Genomic DNA, 25,079 nt, shown 5'->3' on the forward strand with positions numbered 1-25,079 from the left:
GTCTTTGTGCAAGACTGTGAGAGCTGGTGGACCTGCATGGGCCCCTGTGGCCACAGATCACTGGCTGGCATAAACATGAGAGCCATTCGGACCCTGGCCCCAGGCCCTTGACTTCCATCAGCTAAGGTCACTTCAGTTTGTACCCGTGGAAAATTATGGGGCTTCGAAGCACTAGCTTCTAGCGTCAACCGATACATGCAAGAGGTTTGTTTTGTCATTTTGAAGGACCAAGTGTACAAAACTGGTTGCAACAGTTTCTGGTCTTTTCTACCAGTTTTTCCCCCTGGGCTGATGTTTGTCCTGTCTGGTTGTTTGAGGTTGAATGAGCTGAACCAGGGAGTTGATGACGAAACAACTCAGTGGGATCCACAATTGATGGCTTAATTATTTTGTTTAGAGATGTGCCGATATGGAAATTCTGGGTGTTCTGATAACCACTATTTTCTTACATAAGGACATCGAGAAAACAGTACAGGCTTTCTATTTGCTACACCGGAAGAGTAACTTTTTACTGGCATGGGCAGAGAGCAAGCTACTTTGTCCTAATGTTCTTGGTCATGAGTTGCATGTTGAAATCTTGAAAATAGAAACAAAAATATGATTTTTTTGATGCGCTGCGCAAGATTTTCATGTAGCCAAAGTGCCTACGCCCAGCTTTCATATAAATTAATATGGGTGCCTCACACTCAGCAAAAGGTAGGTGTCCGGTGTAGCTGGCCAGTTAGCCGTTATGTCTGATCCCAAAACTGACATGGCATGGAATTTCATATATAACTTTGATCAAAATATTGTCGTGGTCCATGTCATGAGCCACACATTTTCACATGCATGAGTGGCAGAATGTTGGCAATTGAATACACTATCATATTTTTTTGTCATTGTAGCGAACAGAGGGTGAGTATTGTCCTAAACAAGGATGGAACCCAGGATGCTTTCATAACAGGCTAGGGTCGTTACGCCATTATCAACCGATATCAATATGATCAACCGATATCAATATGATCAACCGATATCAATATGAAGGCCAATGATATCTTGCAATTTCAGTTAATAAAAAAATCAACTGAATGAATGAAATAAATATTAATGTCAAAGTTTAGTCCTGATCATTGTGGGCCCACTGTTGAAGTGCTCTAGATTAAAATTATATCACATAATAAATGTTTTAGATACTAAATACTTCTTCTTCTTCTTATACTTCTTCAAAAATGCTTTTTTTTCCCTCACCAAAAGTTTTTTTTCCTCTTTTAGCTGATTGAACATTAATGAAGCCAGTAAAAGTTAGTAAAACATTTTTTCACTCAGGATACATTATTAAACTCTTTCATTGTCAAATGTAATGTCATTCCCAGCATTCTTGGTCTCACAGTGCAGATGTGGACACCACTGAAGAACCCTGTGAGAGCAGCTGTGTTGCAGGGGTCTCTTATAGGTCAAAAGCTCGCTGGGCTAATGGAGAGAAGGGGAGGGGGAAGAGAGATGGCGGGAATGATGGGCCAGCGCCGTGTTGGAGTGCATGAATAAACAATCAGGGAGTCGTTTGGTGTTAGTGTCAGAACTCAGGATATGACCTAGATGCAGACACAGGAGGCGGATAGTACGAGTCTCAGAGTTTACTATAGTACAAGGGGCAGGCAAAAGGTAAGTCAAGGCAGGCAAAGAGTCATAATCCAAATCAGAGTCAGGCAGATACAGGACGGCAGGCATGATGACGGTCAGGACAGGCAAAAAGCTCAGAACTGGGAAGACTAAGTAAAACAAAAACTAGAGCACAGGAAACAAAGAAACACGCTGTTAGGACTTCACGGACAAGACGAACCGGCAACAGAAAAACAGAAAACGAAGGTATAAAATGGGAGACACCTGCTGGGGGGAGGAGACAAGCACGAGACAGGTGAAACAGATCAGGGTGTGACAGTACCACCCCTCCCCCTCTAGCGGAGCCACCTGGCGCCCAGGGCACTTACCTGGTTGAACAGGGTGCCGGCGGCAGAACTCAGCGATGAGGGCTGGGTCCAGGATATTCCTAGCAGGGCCCAGCACCTCTCCTCTTGTCCATAACCCAGTCAACCAGGTACTGGAATCCCCTGCCCAGAGGTTGAACACTCAGGAGGCGCCTCACCGCGTACGCCGGATGGCTGTCGATGAGACAGGAGAGGGGTGGGCCTGGAAACAGGATACAAAGGGCTGTGAGACAGAGGTTTAATCCTAGACACATGAAAGGTGGGATGTATACAGAGGGTTCGGGCAACAGAAGAGGAACAGCAGAGGGGCTTAAGAATCTTAGAGATGGGAAAAGAGCCGATAAAATGGGGGAAAGTTTACAGGACACTCTACCCAGAGGGGCAGATCTCAAGTGGACGGCCATACCCTTTGCCCGAGACTATAGAGGGGAGCAGTGATCCGGTGGCGGTCCGCCTGTCGGCGATACCTGGAGGTGGTCTTGAGAAGAGTGGACCGGGCTCTCTTCCAGGTACAGCGACAACGACTGACAAACATCTGGGCCGAGGGTATGCTGACCTCTTCCTCTTCCTCAGTGAAGAGTGTGGGGGCTGATATCCCATGGAACACTCGAAAGGCGAGAGACCAGTAGCCGAGCAGGGAATGGTGTTGTGGGTGTATTCCACTCACACGAGTTGCTGGTTCCAGATGGTGGGGTTGGCGGAGATGAGGCAATGAAGAACAGTCGCCAGGTCCTTATTGGCTCACGCCGACTGGCCGTTAGACTGGGGGTGAAAACCGGAAGACACCCTGGCCAACACCCTAATGAGGGTGCAGAATGCCTTCCAGAACCGGGACGAGAACTGAGGACCACGTTCGTAGACCATGTCCCCCAGAAGTCCATGGATCTGGAAGACATGCTGCACCATGTGCTGGGCTGTCTCCTTGGCTCAGGGTAACTTGGGAAGCCGTGGTAGATTGGGGAGAAGCGCCGCTGGTAGCGGGGTAACTGACAGTCTGGGGGGTTACTGTTGTTGCGTGCTGCTTAGTAGATAACCAGCGGAATTAGTCCAGCAATGCAGTGGAAGCGTGGTCATGGCATTCCACCAAGGTCTGGGGTCTTTCCATAAGGTCTTGAAGTACTACCTCGTGTCTACCAATGGCGACTCCTTGGATGGAGACAAGTGTTGCGGAACTGGTCCGAGTCTGTTGGGTCAGTCATGGCCCGTTCATACTATCAGAAGTCAGGATATGACCCATATGCAGATACAGGAGGCGGATAGTACAAGTCTCAGAGTTTATTATAGTACAAGGGGCAGGCAAATCAGAGTCAGACAGGTACAGGACAGCAGGATCAGGGTCAGGCCAGGCAGAAAGGTCAGAACTGGGAAGACTAAGAAAAACTAGAGCACATGAAACACAGCAATACGCTGGTAGGACTTGACGGGACAAGACAAACAGACAAACAGAAAATGCAGGTATAAATACACAGGGGATAATGGGGGCAATGGGAGACACCTGGTGGGGGGTGGAGACAAGCACAAGACAGGTGAAACCGATCAGGGTGTGACAGTTTGAGCTGTATGTGGTTTAAAGTAGTGACAGGGAGACTGGCATTACCCCTGGGAATGCTACACTTAGCTTTAAATAGGCTTGGGGGCAGGGCAGAGAAACCACCATAGAGCACCTACCATAGAGCAATACAGTTCCTAGGCAGGCGCAACTAGCCTGGGTCCCATACGGTATATGTTGTAGATATTATATCGTTGTCATACCATGCTGTACATGTTTAGCATGGCACAATAAATTAGCACAAATAAATGAGTTGGCTAGAGCACAAACGGACTGTAGCTCCCGGCTAAAACACAACGGTCTAAATGATACATTATAAGAGTTTAGGGATGGTTGATGTTTGAAGACTGGGTTGAGAACGTTTGTTATATGGCTGTGCTGTTAAAAGATTCTAGATTACATTACGTTTTCTAGACACAGTAGGTCATGTGGAAGCAGGTCACAGTGACAACCTAGCAAACCGATTTGGGTTTGTCTGTTCTTTAATGTATCCAGAATGTTTTATTTGGTTGTGGAAACAGTCTGGTGTGAACTTCACAAACAATACGTTTCCTAAACACAAAAACTGTCCAGTTTCGTGGATATTTACAAATTTCTTTTAGGGTGCAAAAAACACTCACCTGATGTTGCAAGAAAGGTCCCAGAACACATGATTTATACTCGTTAAAAATGTAGCATTTATTTGCACCAAAGAAAAAAAGTGATAGACAATAATACAGATAAAAACAAATAAAATGTAAACGGTGTGCAGGTGTGTTTGGAAGCCCAAAGGCTTATATAAAACCCACACCACAAAAAAACTATATACAGTGAATTCAGAAAGTACTCAGACCCTTTGAGTTTTTCCACATTTTGACACGTTACAGCATTATTCTAAAATGGATTAAATTAGTGTTTTTTCTCATCAATCTAGATGCAATAACCCATAATGACAAAGCAATTTTTGCTAATTTATAAAAATAAAGAAATACAGAAATACCTTATTTACATAAGTCTTCACATATTTTGCTATGAGAATCGAAATTGAGATCAGGTGCATCCTATTTCCATTCATCATCCACCAGTAAATTCAATTGATTAAAAAATGATTTGGAAAGGCACACACCAGTATATATACGGTACCACAGTTGACAGTGCATGTCAGAGCAAACACCAAGCTATGAGATCGAAAGAATTGTCCTTAGAGCTCCGAGACAGGATTGTATCGAGGCACAGATTTGGGGAATTGTACCAAAACATTTCAGCAGCACTGGAAAGAGGATGCACCTGATCATGTACAGTTGAATTCGGAAGTTAAATCGGAATTTCGGAAGTTAAATCTCGTTTTTCAACCACTCCACAAACTTCTTGTTAACAAACTATAGTTTTGGCAAGTCGGTTAGGACATCTACCTTGTGCATGACACAAGTCATTTTTCCAACATTTGTTTACAGACAGATTATTTCAATTATAATTCACTGTATCACAATTCCAGTGGGTCAGAAATGTATATACACTGAGCTGACTGTGCCGTTCAACAACTTGGAAAATTCCAGAATGTCATTATGTCATGGCTTTAGAAGCTTCTGACAGGCTAATTGACAACAATTGAGTCGATTGGAGGTGTACCTGTGGATATATTTCAAGGCCTACCTTCAAATTTAGTGACTCTTCGCTTGACATCATGGGAAAAAATCTAAAGAAATCAGCCAAGACCTCAGAAAAAAAATTGTAGACCTCCACAAATCTGGTTCATCCTAGGATGCAAACGCCTGAAGGTACCAGGTTAATCTGTACAAACAATAGTACGCAAGTATAAACACCATGGGACCACGCAGCTGTCATACCGCTCAGGAAGGAGACAAGTTCTGTCTCCTTGAGATGAAGGTAATTTGGTGCGAAAAGTGCAAATCAATCCCAGAACAACAGCAAAAGTATCTATATCCACAGTGAGACGAGTCTTATATCAACATAATCTGAAGGCCGATCAGCAAGGAAGACGCCACTGCTCCAAAACCTCCATAGAAAAGTCAAACTATGGTTTGCAACTGTACATGGGAACAAAGATCGTACTTTTTGGAGAAATGTCCTCTGGTAACATAAATAGAACTGTTTGACCATAATGACCATCGTTATGTTTGGAGGAAAAAGGGGGAGGTTTGTAAGCCGAAGAACTCCATCCCAACCGTGAAGCACGGGGGTGGCAGCATCATGTTGTGGGGGTCCTTTGCTGCATGAGGGGCTGGTGTACTTCACAAAATAGATGGCATCATGAGGATTGAAAAGTGTGTGAATATATTAAAGCAACATCTCAAGACATCAGTCAGAAAGTTAAAGCTTGGTCTTCCAAACGGACAATGACTCCAAGCATATTACCAAAGTTGTGGCAAAATGGCTTAAGGACAACAAAGTCAAGGTATTGGAGTGGCCATCACAAAGTCCTATAGAAAATTTGTGGGCAGAACTGAAAAAGTGTGTGCGAGCAAGGAGGCCTACAATCCTGACTCAGTTACACTAGCTCTGTCAGGAGGAATGGGCCGAAATTCACCCAACTTATTGTGGGAAGCTTGTGGAAGGCTACCAGAAACGTTTAACCCAAGTTAAACAAAGGCAATTGTGAACATTTTAGTGAACATTAGGAGACCATTCCATGGATATTTAATTTCAAACATTTGGTGCTAAAAAATAATTGGTGGACATTATCATCCTAATGTTAGCTCAAAACCTAACTAGAACTTAATGGGTATGTTAGCTAATGTTCGGGGAATGATCCTGGTTTTCTGGGCTGTTTGTTGTTATCAATACACATCGTTGGGGAGGCAGTTAGCCTAATGGTTAGAGCATTGGGCCAGTAACCGAAAGGTCGCTAGATCAAATCCCCAAGCTGACAAGGTAACAATCTGTTGTTCCGGCACTGTTCTTAAGCCATCATTGTAAATAAGAATTTGTTCTTAACTGACTTGCCTAGTTAAGTAAAGGTAAAAAAAGAAAAAATTGGTTGTTAGGACTTTACAGGATCTTAATTTGACCACCCTGTTGCAGGAGAAATGTTATTGCGCCACAGGAAATTAAAACTTTTAGTGTATCCGAGGTTTAAAATTGTTTGTGATTTCCACTTAAAAATGTCAGACTTGATTTGCCCTTATCAACCCATCCAAAAATGTCCATTAATTATAATTCACATACTGTAGTAATTCACATTTCCAATTGCTGCAGGACTATTTTCCTGCTGTGAGAAAATTAAGATACCTGGGTTTGTGTCTCAAATGTCATCTCCATTAAGTTTAGCGTAACATTCCAGTAATGTTTTCTCAAAACCAATTTAATTGACTCCAGACACGATTGCTGAGTAATGTTTAGGGAACTTTATTGGAACAATAGTTTCATAACATCACACTTTAACTTAATAAGAGTATTAAGGGAATGTTCCCTGCTTCTTGTTATAGGTGTCTCGGATGACATCTCCATTAAAGCTAAAATCCTTAGTTGCTACATACATCTTTGGACTTTTAAATTAATGATATACTGCATACCCACTGATTATTAAAGGATATAACTTATAAATGCCTAATGGGTGTCACGTTCTGACCATAGTTCTGTTATTTTATTCAGGGCGTGAGTTGGGGTGGGCAGTCTATGTTTGTTTTTCTATGTTAGTTTTTGTGTTCAGCCTAGTATGGTTCTCAATCAGCGGCAGGTGTCGTTAGTTGTCTCTGATTGAGAATCATACTTAGGTAGCCTAGGTTTCACTTTTGGTTTGTGGGTGTTTGTTTCCGTGAGAGTGTTTGGGCCACATGGTACTGGTTCGGTTTTTGTAAAGTCACGTTATTGTTGTGTTTGTTACGTTTGTGGTGTATCGTCGGTTTTGGGTTTTCGCTGTCCGGGTTTGTGTAACTAGGTTTTCGGGTTTGTTTTGCACCTGTGTTTTAGGGCATTCACCCATGTTTGGACCTGTTACTTTGTTAAGGACATTAAAGCGGTTTTTTTCCCGTTTACTTTGCTCTCTGCGTTTGACTCCTCACCCATCGTTACAATGTGCTTCGTTCAATGGTTGTTTCCCATCAGAACCCAAAATGCAAGCTTGTTTTACTCCAATGTTTGTAAACAATGTAAATGTAAACAAACTCTGTAGCTTTAAATTAAAACATGGTTAAAACTATGATTTTGATATCCTTCCATCCATAGCTCTGTCTATGAATTTGATTGAGATTTCTCCAGATTTTCACCAAAACTGTGGTAGGGCAACCGCTTTGTTATGGTTTCAATTAAGGATTCTAGCTTTAATATTAGCAGAATGTTCCAGTAACGTTTTCTCCAAACCAGTTTAATTGAATCCAGACATGATTGCTGAAGAATGTTTATGGATCGTTTTTGGAATACTCATGTCATAACATCACACTTTATGCAAGCATTGTGGGAATATTCCCTGCTTGTTTTTATGGGTGTTTCAAATAACATCTCCATCAACATTAGCAGAATGTTCCCGTAATATTTTCTTACAACCATTCCTATTTCTCTACATTATTTTAATGTTTTTGGTTATCATCCTAATGTTACATACAACGCTAACTAGAACTTAATCAAATCAAATTAACTTTATTTGTCACGTGCGCAGAATACAAGTGTAGACCTTATCGTGAAATGCTTACTTACAAGTCCTTAACCAACAGAGAAGTTCAAGAAGAGTTAGGAAAATATTTACCAAATAAACTAAAGCAAAAAATTATAAAAAGTAACTCAATAACACAACAACGAGTCTATATACAGGGGATACCGAGTCAGTGTGCGGGGGTACAGATTAGTTGAGATAGCAGCAGTGTACAAAACAATCGGGGGTGGGGTCAATGTAAATAGTCCGGTGGCCATTTGATTAATTGTTCAGCAGTCTTATGGCTTGGGGGTGGAAGCTGTTAAAGCGCCTTACGAGCAGTTGCCATACCAGGCAGTGATGCAACCGGTCAGGATGCTTCAATGGTGCAGCTGTAGAACTTTTTGAGGTTCTGGGGACCCATGCCAAATCTTTTCAGTCTCTTGAGGGGGAAAAGGTTTTGTAGTGCCCTCTTCACGACTGTATTGGTGTGTTTGCACATGATAGTTTGTTGGTGACGTGGACACCAAGGAACTTGAAACTCTCAACCCTCTCCACTACAGCCCCGATGTTAATGGGGGCCTGTTCGGCCCGCCTTTTCCTGTAGTCCACGATCAGTTTCTTTGAAGAAGAGGATGTTGTCCTGGCACCACAAGGTCAGGTCTCTGACCTCCCTATGGGCTGTCTCATCTTTGTCGGTGATCAGGCCTACCACTGTTGTGTCATCAGCAAACGTAATGATGGTGTTGGATTCGTGACTGGCCTTGCAGTCATGAGTGAAAAGGGAGTACAGGAGGGGGTAGAGCACGCACCCTTGAGGGTTCCCTGTGTTGAGGATCAGCGTGGCGGATGTGTTATCTACCCTTCACCTGGGGGCGGCTGTAAGGAAGTCCAGGATCCAGTTGCAGAGGGAGGTGTTTAGTCCCAGGGTCCTTAGCTAAGTGATGAGCTTTGAGGGCATTATGGTGATGAACACATCAACACCATTATCCCAGAAACCCTAGACCCACTCCAATTTGCATACCACACCAACAGATCCACATATGATACAATCTCTATTGCACTCCACACTGCCCTTTCACATCTGGACAAAAGGAACACCTATGTGAGAAGGCTGCTCATTGACTATAGCTCAGTGAGCCATGACCAGCCTTTCAAAGCATTTCAAGGCTACAGACGTGAGTGCTACCGGTCGGTAGTCATTTAGGCAGGTTACCTTAGTGTTCTTGGGCACAGGGACTATGGTGGTCTGCTTGAAACATGTGGATATTACAGAGTCAGACAGGGAGATCAGTTGGTCAGCGCATGCTCTGAGTACTTGTCCTGGTAATCCATCTGATCCTGCGTCCTTGTGAATTTTGACCTGTTTGAAGGTCTTACTCACATCGGCTGCGGAGAGCGTGATCACACAGTCGTCCAGAACACAGAACAGCTGATGCTCTCATGCATGTTTCAGTGTTACTTGCATAGAAGTTATTTAGCTCATCTGGTAGGTTCGTGTCAATGGGCAGCTCTCGGCTGTGCTTCCCTTTGTAGTCTGTAATAGTTTGCAAGCCCTTCCACATCCGACGAGCGTCAGAGCCGGAGTAGTACGATTCGATCTTAGTCCTGTATTGACGGTTCGTCGGAGGGATAGCGGGATTTCTTCTAAGCTTCCGGGTTAGAGTCCTGCTCCTTTTCCTCCGTCTTTTCTTCACGCAAATTATGGGGATTTGGGCCGGTTCCCGGGAAAGCAGTATATCCTTCTTGTCAGACTCATTAAAGGAAAAAGTTTATTCTAGTTCTTGGTGAGTATTCGCTGTTCTGATGTCCAGAAGTTATTTTCGGTCATAAGAGACGGTAGCGGCAACATTATGTACAAAATAAGTAAAAAAATAAGTGGAATCTTAGATAAAGTTCTGGGAATTTTCACAGTTTGCTTGGAATATGACAAGACTAGTTTAATGTGGCCATCAGTGCTGGAAAACTATGCTAGCCAAATATGGTTTGGCAGCATCGCAAAGCTATGGGACCTCCTAACAAACTCCATTGTCATTGATGCAGATGTTCTTTGCTTATTGAACCAACAGGTGTCCCATGTTTTACAGTCTATCTGATGTCTAGAGTTGAACCCACCACCCAGATTATTTCTTGCTTCCTGCTGTGGCAGTTTAACATTCAGCATCCAGCCTTGCACATGGCTCCAGGGAGCTCCAGATGTCAGAGGACATCTAGTAAGGGATGAAGCCCAGAGTCCATGACCCCACCTAGGGCACTTCTGCTGTCATGGTCCCCCTACTCTTGTAGCTTGTCTTCAGATATAATAAAATTCCTCTCAATTCCAATGTTAGGTCAATTCCAATTATTCATATCCCAATGAATTATAATCCCCAACAATTCCACAAAGCTGCTACAATTTCAATACAACTTGAAATGTTTTAAAACTAATCCTGTAGTCAATTGTGTTTTCATGTGTTGCTGCCTATGCTATGTTGTCGTCTTAGGTCTCTCTTTATGTAGGGTTGTGTCGTCTCTCTTGTCGTAATGTGTGAAATTATGTACATTAATTCCATTAACTTTGAAAATACTGAATTGCAATTAATTTCTTAAGATTAATTATTTTACCTTAACTTAAATTCCATACAAATTGAATTCAACATACATGCTCTACTTCATGAGTTAATTCAGGAATTTCAGTAAAATTTCAAATTAAATTGGAATTAACGCCAACCCTGATGTGGGTATCATGTCTTGTTACGTAATCTTTATACCGTTAGTCCTTTTCAAGTCCCAGTTGTTTACATTGTCATGTGAAAATACCTCATATGAAAGGCCTGTTAGACATTGCCTAATGCTTGCAATTTCATGTTGTCTTGAACTCATGACCAAGGTTCTTTGATTTCCAGCTCTTTGCCAGACATGGGTCTGTCTATACAGCACCTCAGCCTTTCCACAAATTCCTTCTTTGATAGATTCACCCCCTTTGTGAATCCTGGCCCATTTGCGAGGTGATGTACTGTACGTGCTCTGCAGGTTGATAAATGGGTGGTGTTCCTCTTCTCTTTGGTGAGAACAAAATGTGCTCTGTAATCAATGGAAATGTAATAATGACAGAGACAGGGGGCCCTAACAGGCACATTATGCCATCCTTGATGTGTTTTCAAAGCCTCTTTGTCTCCACCCAATTAATCAGGATAATCAAGACGGTTAACTGCATCAGGTGGGTGCCTCTGAAAGCACACGTCACGACGAGGGAAACTAGTCTATACACTCTCATCTGTACACAAGACTGAACCACTTACCACTTAACCGGCTGCCACAGCCATGAAGGTGACCGAACATAGATCATATTGTTTAAACCCTGCTACAGGTTTTGTAAGAAAAACATTTGGAAGATATCAGGAATTTAATTTTGAAAATCTGTGTAAAGGTTAATATGGCTCAAAGCTGCGTAAAGCCGAGCAAAGGCCTGATAAAATGAATATGGGGGATTAAAAATTGTGAACACATTTTTGAGGGAGAGATTGCACAACGACCAAAGTCCCTCTATGGTCTAGACTATGTTCAGGCCTTGGGGGGTTAAGGATAACATGGCAGGCAGACTTAAACTGTTATTGCTGCCGTTGTCTGAATCAAACACTCAATACAATACTGCTAGTGGGTCTTGTTAAAATGCTTTATAATATCTTTATGTACATATTCTTTATCCCTTTACACTTGTGTGTATAAGGTAGAGGTTTGGAGTTGTTAGGTTAGATTACTTGTTGGTTATTAATGCGTTGTCAGAACTAGAAGCACAAGCATTTCGCTACACTCGCATTAACATCTGCTAACCATGTGTATGTGACAAATACATTTGATTTGATTTTTTAATTATTTGCCTATCTGATGGGTTACTTTTTTGAGTTTTTCTCTGCTGCCCCATGTATGACAAATATAGTGTTGTCCTCACAACATTTTTCACCTAGCCTACACACTAAACTGTAAAGTTTGTTAACTTCTATGAGGCTGAATCATCATAATAGAACAACTTTATTTATTGTATACAAAAGCCAACTTTTTGGGACATAGACAGGTCTTATATGGGCAGAAAGCTTCAATTATTGTTGATCTAACTGTGGTACCCAATTAATAGTAGCTATTATAATGAAAAAATATCATGCTATTGTTTGAGGAGAGTGCACAACAGCAAAGCACTTTTATCACGGCTACTGGTTTGATACATTCACCTCTGAAGATAAATAATGTACTTACATTCAGTAATCTTGCTCGGATTTGTCATCCTGAGGGTCCCAGAGATAAAATGTAGCATCGTTTTGTTTGATCAAATCTATTTTTATGTTAAAATGTAGGATCTGGGGTCTACAGTTTGAACCCACTGCTGTCTTTGGCTCCACACCCACCCCGCCCAGCCATCTAGATGTGTGAAAGTTAATGTATAAGCTAATGATTCATCATGTATGACACTCCTGGGAGTGTGTAAACTTACATTTTTTATTACCATAGCATTTTTGTATGTTCTCTACAGTTATGTATTTGAAAATGTATCAATTGACCAATTCGGCACATTTGGGCAAACACCAGCAAAACTTGATACAAAATATCGTGCAGTAATGTAATTCTTCACTGGATCCGTCTGAAACGTTGCACACACACTGCTGCCATCTGGTGGTCAAAATCTAGATTACACCTAAACTCCTATCTGAATGTGTGGCCTTTCTCTTGCATTTCAAAGATAGGAGAAAAAAACGTAGAAAATTCATGTTTTTTTTGTTTATATTATCATTTACCAGATCTAATGTGTTATATTATCCTACATTCATTTCACATTTTCACAAACTTCAAAGAGTTTCCTTTCAAATGGTATCAAAAATATGCAAATCCTTTCTTCAGGTCCTGAGCTATGGGCAGGTAGATTTGGGTATGTTAGTCTAGGCAAAAAGTTTTAAAAAAGCGTCCTTAAGAGGTTCAAAGAAGGATTTTTATGCCTTGAGACATGGATTGTGTACGTGTGCCATTCAGAGGGTGAATGGGCAATAACATATTTTAGTGCCTTTGAACAGGGTATGGTAGTACGTGCCAGGAACACCAGTTTGTGTCAAGAATTGCAATCTGCTAGGTCTTTCACACTCAACAGTTTCCTGTGTGTATCAAGAATGGTCCACCACCCAAAGGACATCTAGCCAACCTGACACAACTGTGGGAGGAATTGGAGTCAACATGGGCCAGCATCCCTGTGGAACACCTTCAACACCTTGTATTTTTATTTAACCTTTATTTAACTAGGCAAGTCAATTAATAATAAATTCTTAATTAAAATGACGGCCAAACCCAGACGACGCTGTGCCAATTGTGCGCCGCCCTATGGGACTCCCAACCAAGGACTGCAGTAACACCTCTTCCATGAGATGCAGTGCCTTAGACCACTGCGCCACTCCGGATTCTTAGACCACTGTGCAACTTGTAGAGTCCATTGAAGTTGTTCTGGGGGCAAAAAGAGGAGGGGGGGGGGGGGGGGGGGGGGGGTGTAACTCAATATTAGGAAGGTGTTCTTAATATTTTGGACACAGTGTATATCATGAGTTAGAAGATTACGAATAATTTGTGATGAGTGAGTGTGTTATTGCAGAAATAAATAGGCCTATGTTAAAAAAGTATCAATGCTCAGAGGCAGTTAGTGTTTAATTAATTATGAAAGTCTTATTATTATTTTTTTCATTTTGAGCACCTGCCCTCTGAAAGGTCTGTGCACGGCCCTGAGTGGACTCTTTACCTGCCATAGAGGGTGATGGTACACTTCTCCACTTTTCCTCTCCCAGTGATTCTAATAATTTTGAACAATGTGAGTGGCCCCTGGAGGAAAAACTACGTGCCGGCCAGAGAAACTGACACATCCTGACTCAGGAAGGCAAAGTCATCAGGTCGTGGTTAGGGGACACGGGGTAAAGGGCGGTATTGTGTTGTCACATGGGCCTCTCCAAACTAACTTCTGGGGCTCCTGGAGTAGACAGTACAGTTAGAGTAGTAGAGTGTCCTATCATCATATACCCAGGCTGAAGGACTGTGTGCTGTGTGCAGTAAAGAGTGTACTTACTAACAAAACCTAGGTCTGCACAGTCATTTACAGAGCAGTTCTACAGTCATCCATAGCTGACAGTTTACTGTATATGTAGGGTGAAGGACCACTTGCCTTTCAACAGTCTTGAAGGAGTTCCCAATTAAGCTGAGCACTTGTTGGCTTCTTTCCTTCACTCTGCAGTCCAACTCATCCCAAACCATCTCAATTGGGTTGAGGTCAGTTGATTGTGGAGGCTAGGTCATCTGATGCAGCACTCCATCACTCTCCTTAGTGGAGGTGTGTTTTGGGTCATTGTCCTGTTGTCCTGTTGAAAAAGAAATGATAGTCCCACTAACCGCAAACCAGATGGTAAGGTATGGCGTATCGCTGCAGAATGCTACGGTAGCCATTCTGGTTAAGTGTGCATTGAATTCGAAATAAATAACAGACAGTGTCACCAGCAAAGCACCCCCACACCATCACATCTCCTCCTCCATGCTTCACGGTGGGAACCACACAAGCGGAGATCATCCGTTCACCAACTCCGCATCTCACAAAGACACAGCGGTTGGAACCAAGAATGTCAAATTTGGACTCATCAGACCAAAGGACCTATTTCCACCGGTCTAATGTCCGTTGCTCATGTTTCTTGGGCCAAGCAAATTCTCTTCTTCTTCTTACTGGTGTCCTTTACTAGTGGTTCCTACGCAGCAATTTGACCACGAAGGCCTAATTCACTCAGTCTCCTCTGAACAGTTGATGTTGAGGTGTCTGTTACTTGAACTCTGTGAAGCATTTATTTGGGCTGCAATTTCTGAGGCTGATAACTTTAATGAACTTATCCTCTGCAGCAGAGGTAACTCTGGGTCTTCCTTTCCTGTGGCGGTCCTCATGAGAGCCAGTTTTATCATAGTGCTGGATGGTTTTTGCGACGTTTCCGGATTGACTGACCTTCATGTCTTAAAGTAATGATGGACTGTCGTTTCTCTTTGCTTATTTGAGCTGTTCTTGCCATAATATGGGATTTGGTCTTTTACCAAACAGGGCTATCATTTGTATACCACCCATACCTTGTCACAACACAACTGATTGGCCCAAATGCATTAAGAAATTACACAATTTAACTTTTGACAAGGCACACCTGTTAATTGAAATGCATTCCAGGTGACTACCTCATGAAGCTGGTTGAGAGAATGCCAAGAGTGTGCAAAGCTGTCATGAAGGCAAAGGGTGGCTACTTTGAATAATCGCACATATAAAATCTATTTGGATTTGTTTAACACTTTTTTGGTTACTACATGATTCTATGTGATACATGATTCAATGCCAAAAACCGGGACCAAACCCTCCAAGATCCCAAAGGAAAACAGAAAAGAACAATGCAAAAAAAACAAAGGCCATCAAGGACAACTAAAATCATAACAGCAGTGCCAACTGTATATGTTTGAGTGCATGTCTGGCACTATTTACATGTGCGTGTGTCCGTGTATGTGCGTATTTGAATGAGAGTGTGTGTATATGCATGTGTACAAACACCTGCACGGCATCAGCCCAGGCAGACCGGCATTAGCTGTAAAAACACTGCCCCTCAGTGTCACTTTTATTTTGAAAGGATACGGCCTCAGCGCATATTGTTGCTGACTTTCACAACCTTACGGCTACACACAAGCGTCGGTGCGCTTTCCCGCACATCAGTACTGTTGAAATGGCTAGCTCCGTTCGGACTTGGAAGGAATGGCTCGCACAGGTTTCCTACCTGGCAGATATTTTTGATCATCTGAATTCGCTCAATGTGTCAATGCAAGGGAGGGGCACAATCGATTTGAACCGAGGGACAAAGTGGATGCCTTCCAGATGAAGTTTACGTTTTGGCAAATCGTGTTTCTAACTGGAGTATTGGCATGTTTCCCAACGCTGATTTCGATATTCAGAATCTGATCTACAAAGCGCACGGCGACACAGTGACAAAAAAATACGTTAAACAGCATCATGTCAAGCTGCAGGGAAGGTTTTGCAACTACTTCCAGGAGGAGAACGGGAGACAAGACGACTGAACACGGGACGCCTTTCGAGTGGAGCTGGGAAGCGTCACGCTGCCAAGCAATGAAGAGGATCAGCTGGTGGCGCTGTCGATTGATCGCGGACTGAGCATGCGCAACTCGGGAACGACACTGCCACAGTTCTGGTGCAGTTTAGTGGGAGAGTATCCTGCTCTCGCCTGTCATGCAATCAGAATCATGCTACCGTTCAGCACTACCTATTTGTGTGAAAGTGGCTTCTCTGCAATGGCCGTGCTGAAAACTAAAAGCAGAAACAAACTGGACAGCGAGCATGACCTCCGAGTTGTCCTGTCAACCATCACCCCAGACTTCCATAAAGTATAAAACTGAAGCAACACCCCCAGCTTTCCCACTGATAGGCCACACACGCGCGCACGCGCACACAAACACAATAAAATTAACATGTTTATGAGTTATTGTTCACTAAGTTAATATTTTTTTAACTTTATGGTTGTGAAACTTTTCACATGGTAATTGATGATTAAGAATTCCTAATGATTGCTGTTTTTTCTATTTTAGAAACTGGTACGTGTTACTGTTTATTAACATTATTGGACTGGTACGTGTTACTGTTTATTAACATTATTGGACTGGTACGTGTTACTGTTTATTAACATTATTGGACTGGTACGTGTTACTGTTCATTAACATTATTGGACTGGTACGTGTTACTGTTTATTAACGTTATTGGACTGGTACGTGTTACTGTTTATTAACGTTATTGGACTGGTACGTGTTACTGTTTATTAACATTATTGGACTGGTACGTGTTACTGTTTATTAACATTATTGGACTGGTACGTGTTACTGTTTATTAACATTATTGGACTGGTACGTGTTACTGTTCATTAACATTATTGGACTGGTACGTGTTACTGTTTATTAACGTTATTGGACTGGTACGTGTTACTGTTTATTAACATTATTGGACTGGTACGTGTTACTGTTCATTAACATTATTGGACTGGTACGTGTTACTGTTCATTAACATTATTGGACTGGTACGTGTTACTGTTTATTAACGTTATTGGACTGGTACGTGTTACTGTTTATTAACATTATTGGACTGGTACGTGTTACTGTTTATTAACATTATTGGACTGGTACGTGTTACTGTTTATTAACATTATTGGACTGGTACGTGTTACTGTTCATTAACATTATTGGACTGGTACGTGTTACTGTTTATTAGCATTATTGGACTGGTACGTGTTACTGTTTATTAACATTATTGGACTGGTACGTGTTACTGTTTATTAACATTATTGGACTGGTACGTGTTACTGTTTATTAACATTATTGGACTGGTACGTGTTACTGTTTATTAACATTATTGGACTGGTACGTGTTACTGTTCATTAACATTATTGGACTGGTACGTGTTACTGTTCATTAACATTATTGGACTGGTACGTGTTACTGTTTATTAACGTTATTGGACTGGTACGTGTTACTGTTTATTAACATTATTGGACTGGTACGTGTTACTGTTTATTAACATTATTGGACTGGTACGTGTTACTGTTTATTAACATTATTGGACTGGTACGTGTTACTGTTCATTAACATTATTGGACTGGTACGTGTTACTGTTTATTAGCATTATTGGACTGGTACGTGTTACTGTTTATTAACATTATTGGACTGGTACGTGTTACTGTTTATTAACATTATTGGACTGGTACGTGTTACTGTTTATTAACATTATTGGACTGGTACGTGTTACTGTTTATTAACATTATTGGACTGGTACGTGTTACTGTTCATTAACATTATTGGACTGGTACGTGTTACTGTTCATTAACATTATTGGACTGGTTTTGATGTCATGTTCTGAGTCTGATAATGTATTAAACCCCACTCCTGAACTCGTCTCCTAATTAAAATGGCTTATTCTCTTGAATTTATAATAAATATTTTCTCCGTTAATATGGCTGTGTAATCACTTTCTTTAAATCCGTAATAGTAGACCCATGAGACAGTCTATTTTGCAGGTGAAGCCTGCCCATGAAGGCAGCTGCAATACAACATTACAAAATGTAATCGTCAACAGTCCATAATATTGGGTCGCGACTCAATTGTCATTGTCAAATTTGGGTCCCCAGGCAAAGCCAGTTGAGAACTAGAGGTCTAAAGAATACATACCAGAACAAGCACACAAAATGTGGTGGATACACAATCTTCTGAAGCTAAGATATGATACATTAATATCCATCACATCCACAACCATTATGGATGTCATGGATATCATAACGCTGAAAAGGGATAATGAAAATGAACAGAGAAACCAATTAAAAACCAGATAAAACATTAATGAAAGTTAGGTTGAAATAGAATGTTTCAAGATGATTCGATGTAAGGTGCAACTTTTACAAAACTTATGGATTATTACATTACCTGTCCCAGTCACCCCCCTATCTTCACAAGACTATAGAACACGCAAAGAAACCCAATACACTTCAATTTGGTCTGTATTTATCCAATATCAGCTAATCTTCACAATTTGTAGTGGAGAGTGCGATAATTTGAGCCAAAGGGGTAAATTGAGACACACCCTTGTTTCGAGGAAACCATACACACATTTTTTTTGTATATATTCAGGAAGAGGTCACCATTTCACGGAGTCTGTCAAGTAAGAAACAAGATGGAAAACGTAGTAAGCAAGTTAGGTGCAAAAAACAGGTTTTCTCCAAATGAATTGATAGTGTTTCATGATGCTTGTATATAAACTAAAGTTGATAATTTTAAGATTGAGAGAGAGAGAGAGGGGGGGAGAGAGAGAGCGAGACAAAGAGAGAGGTGGAGATGGAAGAGAGAGAGAGAGCGAAAGAGAGGGGGAGATGAGAGATATATGAGAGAGAGATATGAGAGACAGAAATATTGAAGGAGGTTGAAAATAAGAATCGAGGCAGTAAATCTCCTGCCACATTTGTGTCCTCATAAGTACTGTGGATGAAGAGATATATGCTGTAAATTGTCTTAAAAGTATGTTAGTGTAGGACACCGTAAAGCATCTTAATCTGCCCTATAGGACAAGGTGAAGAAAGATAGAGATGGAAAACTCATCTGAAAATAACATGAAACGTCTCAGGATAGGAAGATGAATGCTTTAACGTACAGTAGATTAAACTAGAACTAGTGTCGTCAGGATGTTATTTCTTCTCACTTCGGAGAGGAAGAGCCAAGCCCAGGACAGCTTACCCTTTCAAGGCAGTGCGGCGGGTGAGATTTTAAACTCATTTGCCTTCAGCGAGACAGACGAGTTAACCACATAGGTTGGTGTGACAATAAAACCAGAGGCCTTGAAATTAAATCAAACAGCAAAGTAATTACATGCAAACAATTGAACAGTCTTTTCTGGCACCATTGTTATCTGACACCGGGTTGCAAGGATCTTGCATGCAACTGGTCCGCCGCACGTGGAAATATATATTTCCCTTGACAACCATGTTAAAGTACACGTGTGTGGGACGGGGTGTGTGTGGGATTGAGGTTGGCTGCACTTTTGATAAATCGGTTAAAGCTAGATTTTTCAGCCTGAATGTTATTTCTTTCACCTAAAATGTGCCAGGGTGCATGGCAGATCACTCATTCAGTGGGTTTATCAGCTTGGTCAGCTCACCTGGTGTACCCATGGAATGAGTCGTTTCTTCAGAACTGCTGTGAAGTGTTGAAAAACCCTTTATTCTATCATTCCAAGTGGTTTTTAGTGGCTCTATCAGTAAGTGCAAGATCACTAAAAACCTGTTTCTCATCTCATATCAACCCGTTTAAAAAAAATATTAAGTTTTAAAAGAATTGCGCTAATCGTAAAATCATGTTTCATTATTGCTTGGCCTTCTGAAGTTGGGCTTTCTGCTTAAATTGGGTGTCTCTATTTTTTAGACAGTCTTTGTCCTTTCTTTCCCTTGATCAATCATGTCAAAGCCTGTTCAGTTGGCCAGGTAACACCCTAGCATACAGAATACATTTTGTTTCCATTATGCAGTATCTGTGTACTGTAATTATTGATACAAACCTTGTACAATACACCTAGCAGAAACATTTTCAAAAATAATACCCTTAACTGATCTTCCTTCAATAAGAGAGAGCATTCATATTGACAGCAAGTGCATCTCACCCAAAACAATATAAGGGGCTAATTAGAAGCAACTGTCCTTAGTGGTCTATACTTGCCAAACCCCAGAGAGACTGACTCGTTATGAATAATTGAAGGCCTTTCTCCCCCACACAACATCAACACTGAACCATTCTCACCACCACTACTGCTGCACATTCATAACTACCTTGTATTCTGCCAAAATCCTATCTGGAGCCCCTCAAAATTAGGAATGTTAAATTGTGTTGAATTTCAAAACTGTGGCACTTTCGACCTTCATCCCTAATTCAATTGACTAAGTAACTCAACTAACTGACTAACTCAAAAGACTAACAACTATAGAAGAAACTCAACTAACGCGACTGACTAACTAACTCAACTAACTCGCTCACTCACTAAACAAAGTAACTCAATAAACTCAATTGAATACCTCAACTGACTTCATTTTGTCTGTTCCACCCCACTGACTCTCTACTGCTGTCTCTCTCTGTCTTAGGGTACGGCCATGCGGCCCCCAGCACGGATGGAGGCAAGGTGTTCTGCATGCTCTACGCCCTGCTGGGCATCCCTCTCACCCTGGTCATGTTCCAGAGCCTGGGGGAGCGCATCAACACCCTGGTGCGCTACCTGCTGCACCGCCTGAAGAAGTGCCTTGGCATGCGGCGCACTGAGGTCTCCATGGTCAACATGGTGGCCATTGGCTTCATCTCCTGCATGAGCACGCTGTGCATTGGAGCACTCTCCTTCTCCTACTTCGAGGGATGGAGCTTCTTCCACGCCTACTACTACTGCTTCATCACGCTCACCACTATCGGCTTCGGGGATTATGTAGCACTGCAGAAGGATCACGCTCTACAGACCAACCCCAAGTACGTGGCCTTCTGCTTCATCTACATTCTCACTGGCCTGACCGTGATCGGAGCCTTCCTCAACCTTGTCGTGCTGCGCTTCATGACCATGAACGCAGAGGACGAGAAGCGGGACGCCGAGCAGCGCGCCCTCCTCTCCCGAAACGGCCAGGCCGGAGGGCACAACCACATGCGCTGCACCCCCGACTTGCCCTCCTCCTCCTCAGCTGCCTCAGGGTGTGGTGGAGGATCAGGGAACAGTGGTGTGGGGGGAGCAGGGAGGGGGCTGCGAAACGTATACGCGGAGGTGCTCCACTTCCAGTCCATGTGCTCCTGCCTGTGGTACAAGAGTAGGGAGAAGCTGCAGTACTCTATCCCCATGATCATCCCCCGGGACCTGTCCACCTCGGACACATACATGGAGCAGGGGGAGGCCTTTTCCTCCGACCCCCTCCACCCGCTTCACTCCAACGGCTGCATCTGCAGCATGCACCATCCCCACTCTGCCATCAGCTCTGTGTCCACGGGCCTGCACAGTCTCACCCCATACAGACTAGGACACAGCAAGCGGCGAAGCTCCATATAGAGGCCTGGAGGACGCAATGCATATAAAACCAAGCCCCACCTCCTCTCTACCACACGGAAGGACTGTGGCACCATTTTAGATGGACTAAACCAAGAGCGCTCAACTAACAGTCCTCATGGGATCATTGTCCTGTGGTGATTTGTTTTGCACTGGCACTTAAGTGATCGATTAATGTCACTGATTTTCGAAAAACAAGAATAGGCCGAAGTTTTGACCCTTGAACTATATCTTTACTATATTTTCAGCATCCTTTCACATTTTGCCATATTTAAGGTTGAAGTTCATGATCTTCAATATTGGGAGATTGTTTGAATGATAAGAGGACATTGCACTATGAGAGACATATTTTTATGTGAAAGCGAGGATTATTAATTTTAAGAGACTGTGCATCATAAGCCACACTTGATTTTATGTTTGGTGAAGTGATACTATTATTTTTCACAAATAATATTATCACTTCAATATATCACAAGAGATATATAGAAGTGTTACTCTCAGTAATCATCAATAAAAACTCCCAGTAGTCATCAATAAAATAAATGTAAATATATTTCTCATATGAATACAGTTTTTAACCAACGTAGTTACTAGGGAAGAAGGTATATTTTCAGTTAAAGTATTCTAAAAACTCAGTCGACTCTGTCTTGAGTCTGTAACTGAAGTTCAGTTTCAAGCTGAACACTTTTGATCTGCTTTAGTTACTTACTGTATCTTTCTCTCAATCCTCAAGACCTATCATACTTTCTTTGTAAAAAGTATTGTAATTTTCTTTCTAATGCTTTTTTTTACATCCATATAATTGATTTACTGTATGTTTGTTATTCATTTGTTTTATGTTTTCATGATAGGGTTTTACTGAGAGCATTTGGGCTCACTGTGTATACTGTAGTAGACAGTCTAATTTACTGCTGCACTTTATAACATTATTGTGTGCTTTAAGGCACTGGAATTTATGCTTACTCACCTGATTTTTTGGTACCTAAATAATTTATTCTTATAGGTGTAATGCTCGTAAATATTGTCTAAGGGAGATTTGTAATACCCTATGAAAGTGACACACATTTTTACTTCTGGGATCCTTGTTTTGTAGGCTTAGAATTTGCTTCCAATTTGCATCGTCAAATTCATATTAAAATGTATATGTATTTTCGTATGAATTAACTTACCATATGCCGGTTTTCCACGTGTGTGTGTCATCCAAGAAGAAGCACAAATCCAAAAAGCTACAGCTGTTTCATTTGAACTTACACTGGGTTTTGGTTCGGATGTCTTTTGTCTTTGGTTCAGTTGGTTGAAATAGATTTTTAAATGCCTTTTTCGCATCCAGAAAAATATGTCTTGACGTTATGAAAAAATTATATCTTTACTTGGTTTTAATCTGTTTATTTTCCATCTCCTCAACCAGAAAACCAATTTATAACCAGAAACCTACATCATTATGATGTCACATGGCACGTTTTGTCGACTGGGAATGCACATCTTCAAGCAGATAGAGCGTCTTTGGTGAGGGTCATATGGATCACAAGTTAATGATTTACTGAATAATATTTATGTTATAGAGAAATTAGATTTGTTTGAAACATCATGAGATGGTACTATGAATGTTTAACAGATTTTAAATTGAAACTCTTTTTGATTCAATCACTTCAGATTGATTTGAAGATTACCATTTCTTTGAGTTGGAGTTATTAATCACATTTTCTTAATAAAGTATAGAAGTTGGAAATTTAATACCAACATTTATTTTTTAATTTTTATATATTCTGATTGGGTGATAATGGTAACCAAAGTGAAAGTTAAAATCTCAGTTCATCACAGTATTTTTCAACAGCTTGGTGAATTGTTGAGAAAAAATAAGAAACCCGCACACTGCTCTTGCTAATATCACCGCTCCCCACCAAGCCCTACGTATCGGCCTCAAGGCAAAAGCAGTGTGTGGGTTTCTTCTTTTTTCTCAATCTTATTCAACTGTTTCCATGAACCTGCAACAAAGATAGCTCAGATTTGCGATTACCTTTTGAATTTTGAATTACAGTATGTAATTGTTGCCTGGTGGGGCATCAGTATGTATTTTAAATAGTTAAATAAAATAAAATTAAATAATAATACAATCAAAATGCGCTTAATGATGTGACGAAAAACAATGCACATGTGGCTAAATTATGTTATCTGGTGTAGTATTTTCAAGGATTTCCTTTATATCTGAACAGGCAGGAGTAATTATATCATTTGATTGAATTAAAACACCCCCCTTCCTGCGGCTAATGATGAACACTTCTTATTATTCAATGGATTGTGGTGAGTAACCCCATACGATGTTATTGAGTAGGTAGGCCTGCTGTTGCAATAATATTGAAAATAATCTATCAGCAAATAGCCTACAATTACAAGAGAATAATTTCAGTAAGTCAATGAACAAGTGTTTCTACCTAATCATTTATTTTGCCTGTTTAGCCAAGTGATTTTAGTGCCTATAGAAAGTCTACACCCTCCTTGGATTTCTTCAAATTTTATTGTGTTAGAAAGTGCGATTAAAATGTAATTATAATTTTTTGTCAACGTACTACACAGAATTCTCTAATGTCAAAGTGGAAGATTGTTTTTTGATTAATGAAAAATAAAACAAACACTAATATATATAATATATACTAATATACTAATATATAATTATTCACCCCCTGAGTATATGTTAGAAACACCTTAGAGCTGAGCTGTAAATCTCATTAGTGCTTTTTACACCTGTACTGTGCAATATTCACCCATTATTATTTTCAAAATTCTTTAAGCTCTGTGAAGGTATTGGAGATCATATCTAGCCAGCAATTTTCAAGTCTTGCCATAGATTTTCAACCAGTTTAATTAAAAACTGTAACTTCGTCACTGTCTTCTTGGTAAGCAACCCCAGTGTAGATTTGGATTTGTGTTGTAGGTTATCCTACTGAAAGGTGAATTCCTCTCCCGGTGTCTGGTGTAAAGCAGACTGAAGCAGGTTTTTACTCTAGGATTTAGCCTGTGCTTAGCTACATCCTATTTATTTTCATCCTCAAAAACTCCCCAGTCTTTGCCAATCAGAAGACCATTGTCATGTTTAACACATTGTGGCACTATTCTTAACCAAGAAACTACTTAACTCACAAACCTTATGAAAACATTTTTTCAAATGCAAACAACTGAACTACACCAATCATTGTTATATTGTGTTTGTTTTCACACTTGACTTTGTAAGTTATACAGTACAACAACTAAAACAATAATTGTCTGCGTACGTGCATGCCAACGTACACATAGGAATCATTTTCAGTCAGATTAACAGTTGAGAAACATGTACACATGCATACTCCATTGTTGGCCTACAACTTTGTATGCTTC

At 41.1% G+C, this 25,079-nt stretch overlaps 1 protein-coding gene across 1 annotated transcript in view; it reads left to right on the forward strand.

The window, feature by feature from the left end:
• LOC139407736 (potassium channel subfamily K member 3-like) overlaps positions 1-21,916 on the forward strand; it is a 50,059-nt gene extending 28,143 nt beyond the window's left edge. The window contains exon 2 of the mRNA XM_071151591.1: positions 20,773-21,916. Coding sequence (XP_071007692.1) covers positions 20,773-21,710 — 938 coding nt within the window. The 3' untranslated portion in view covers positions 21,711-21,916. The remainder of the gene's footprint in view (positions 1-20,772) is intronic.
• Positions 21,917-25,079: the final 3,163 nt, after the last annotated feature.

The sequence above is a fragment of the Oncorhynchus clarkii genome, chromosome 4 (genome assembly GCF_045791955.1).
Source record: "Oncorhynchus clarkii lewisi isolate Uvic-CL-2024 chromosome 4, UVic_Ocla_1.0, whole genome shotgun sequence".
NCBI lineage: Eukaryota > Metazoa > Chordata > Actinopteri > Salmoniformes > Salmonidae > Oncorhynchus > Oncorhynchus clarkii.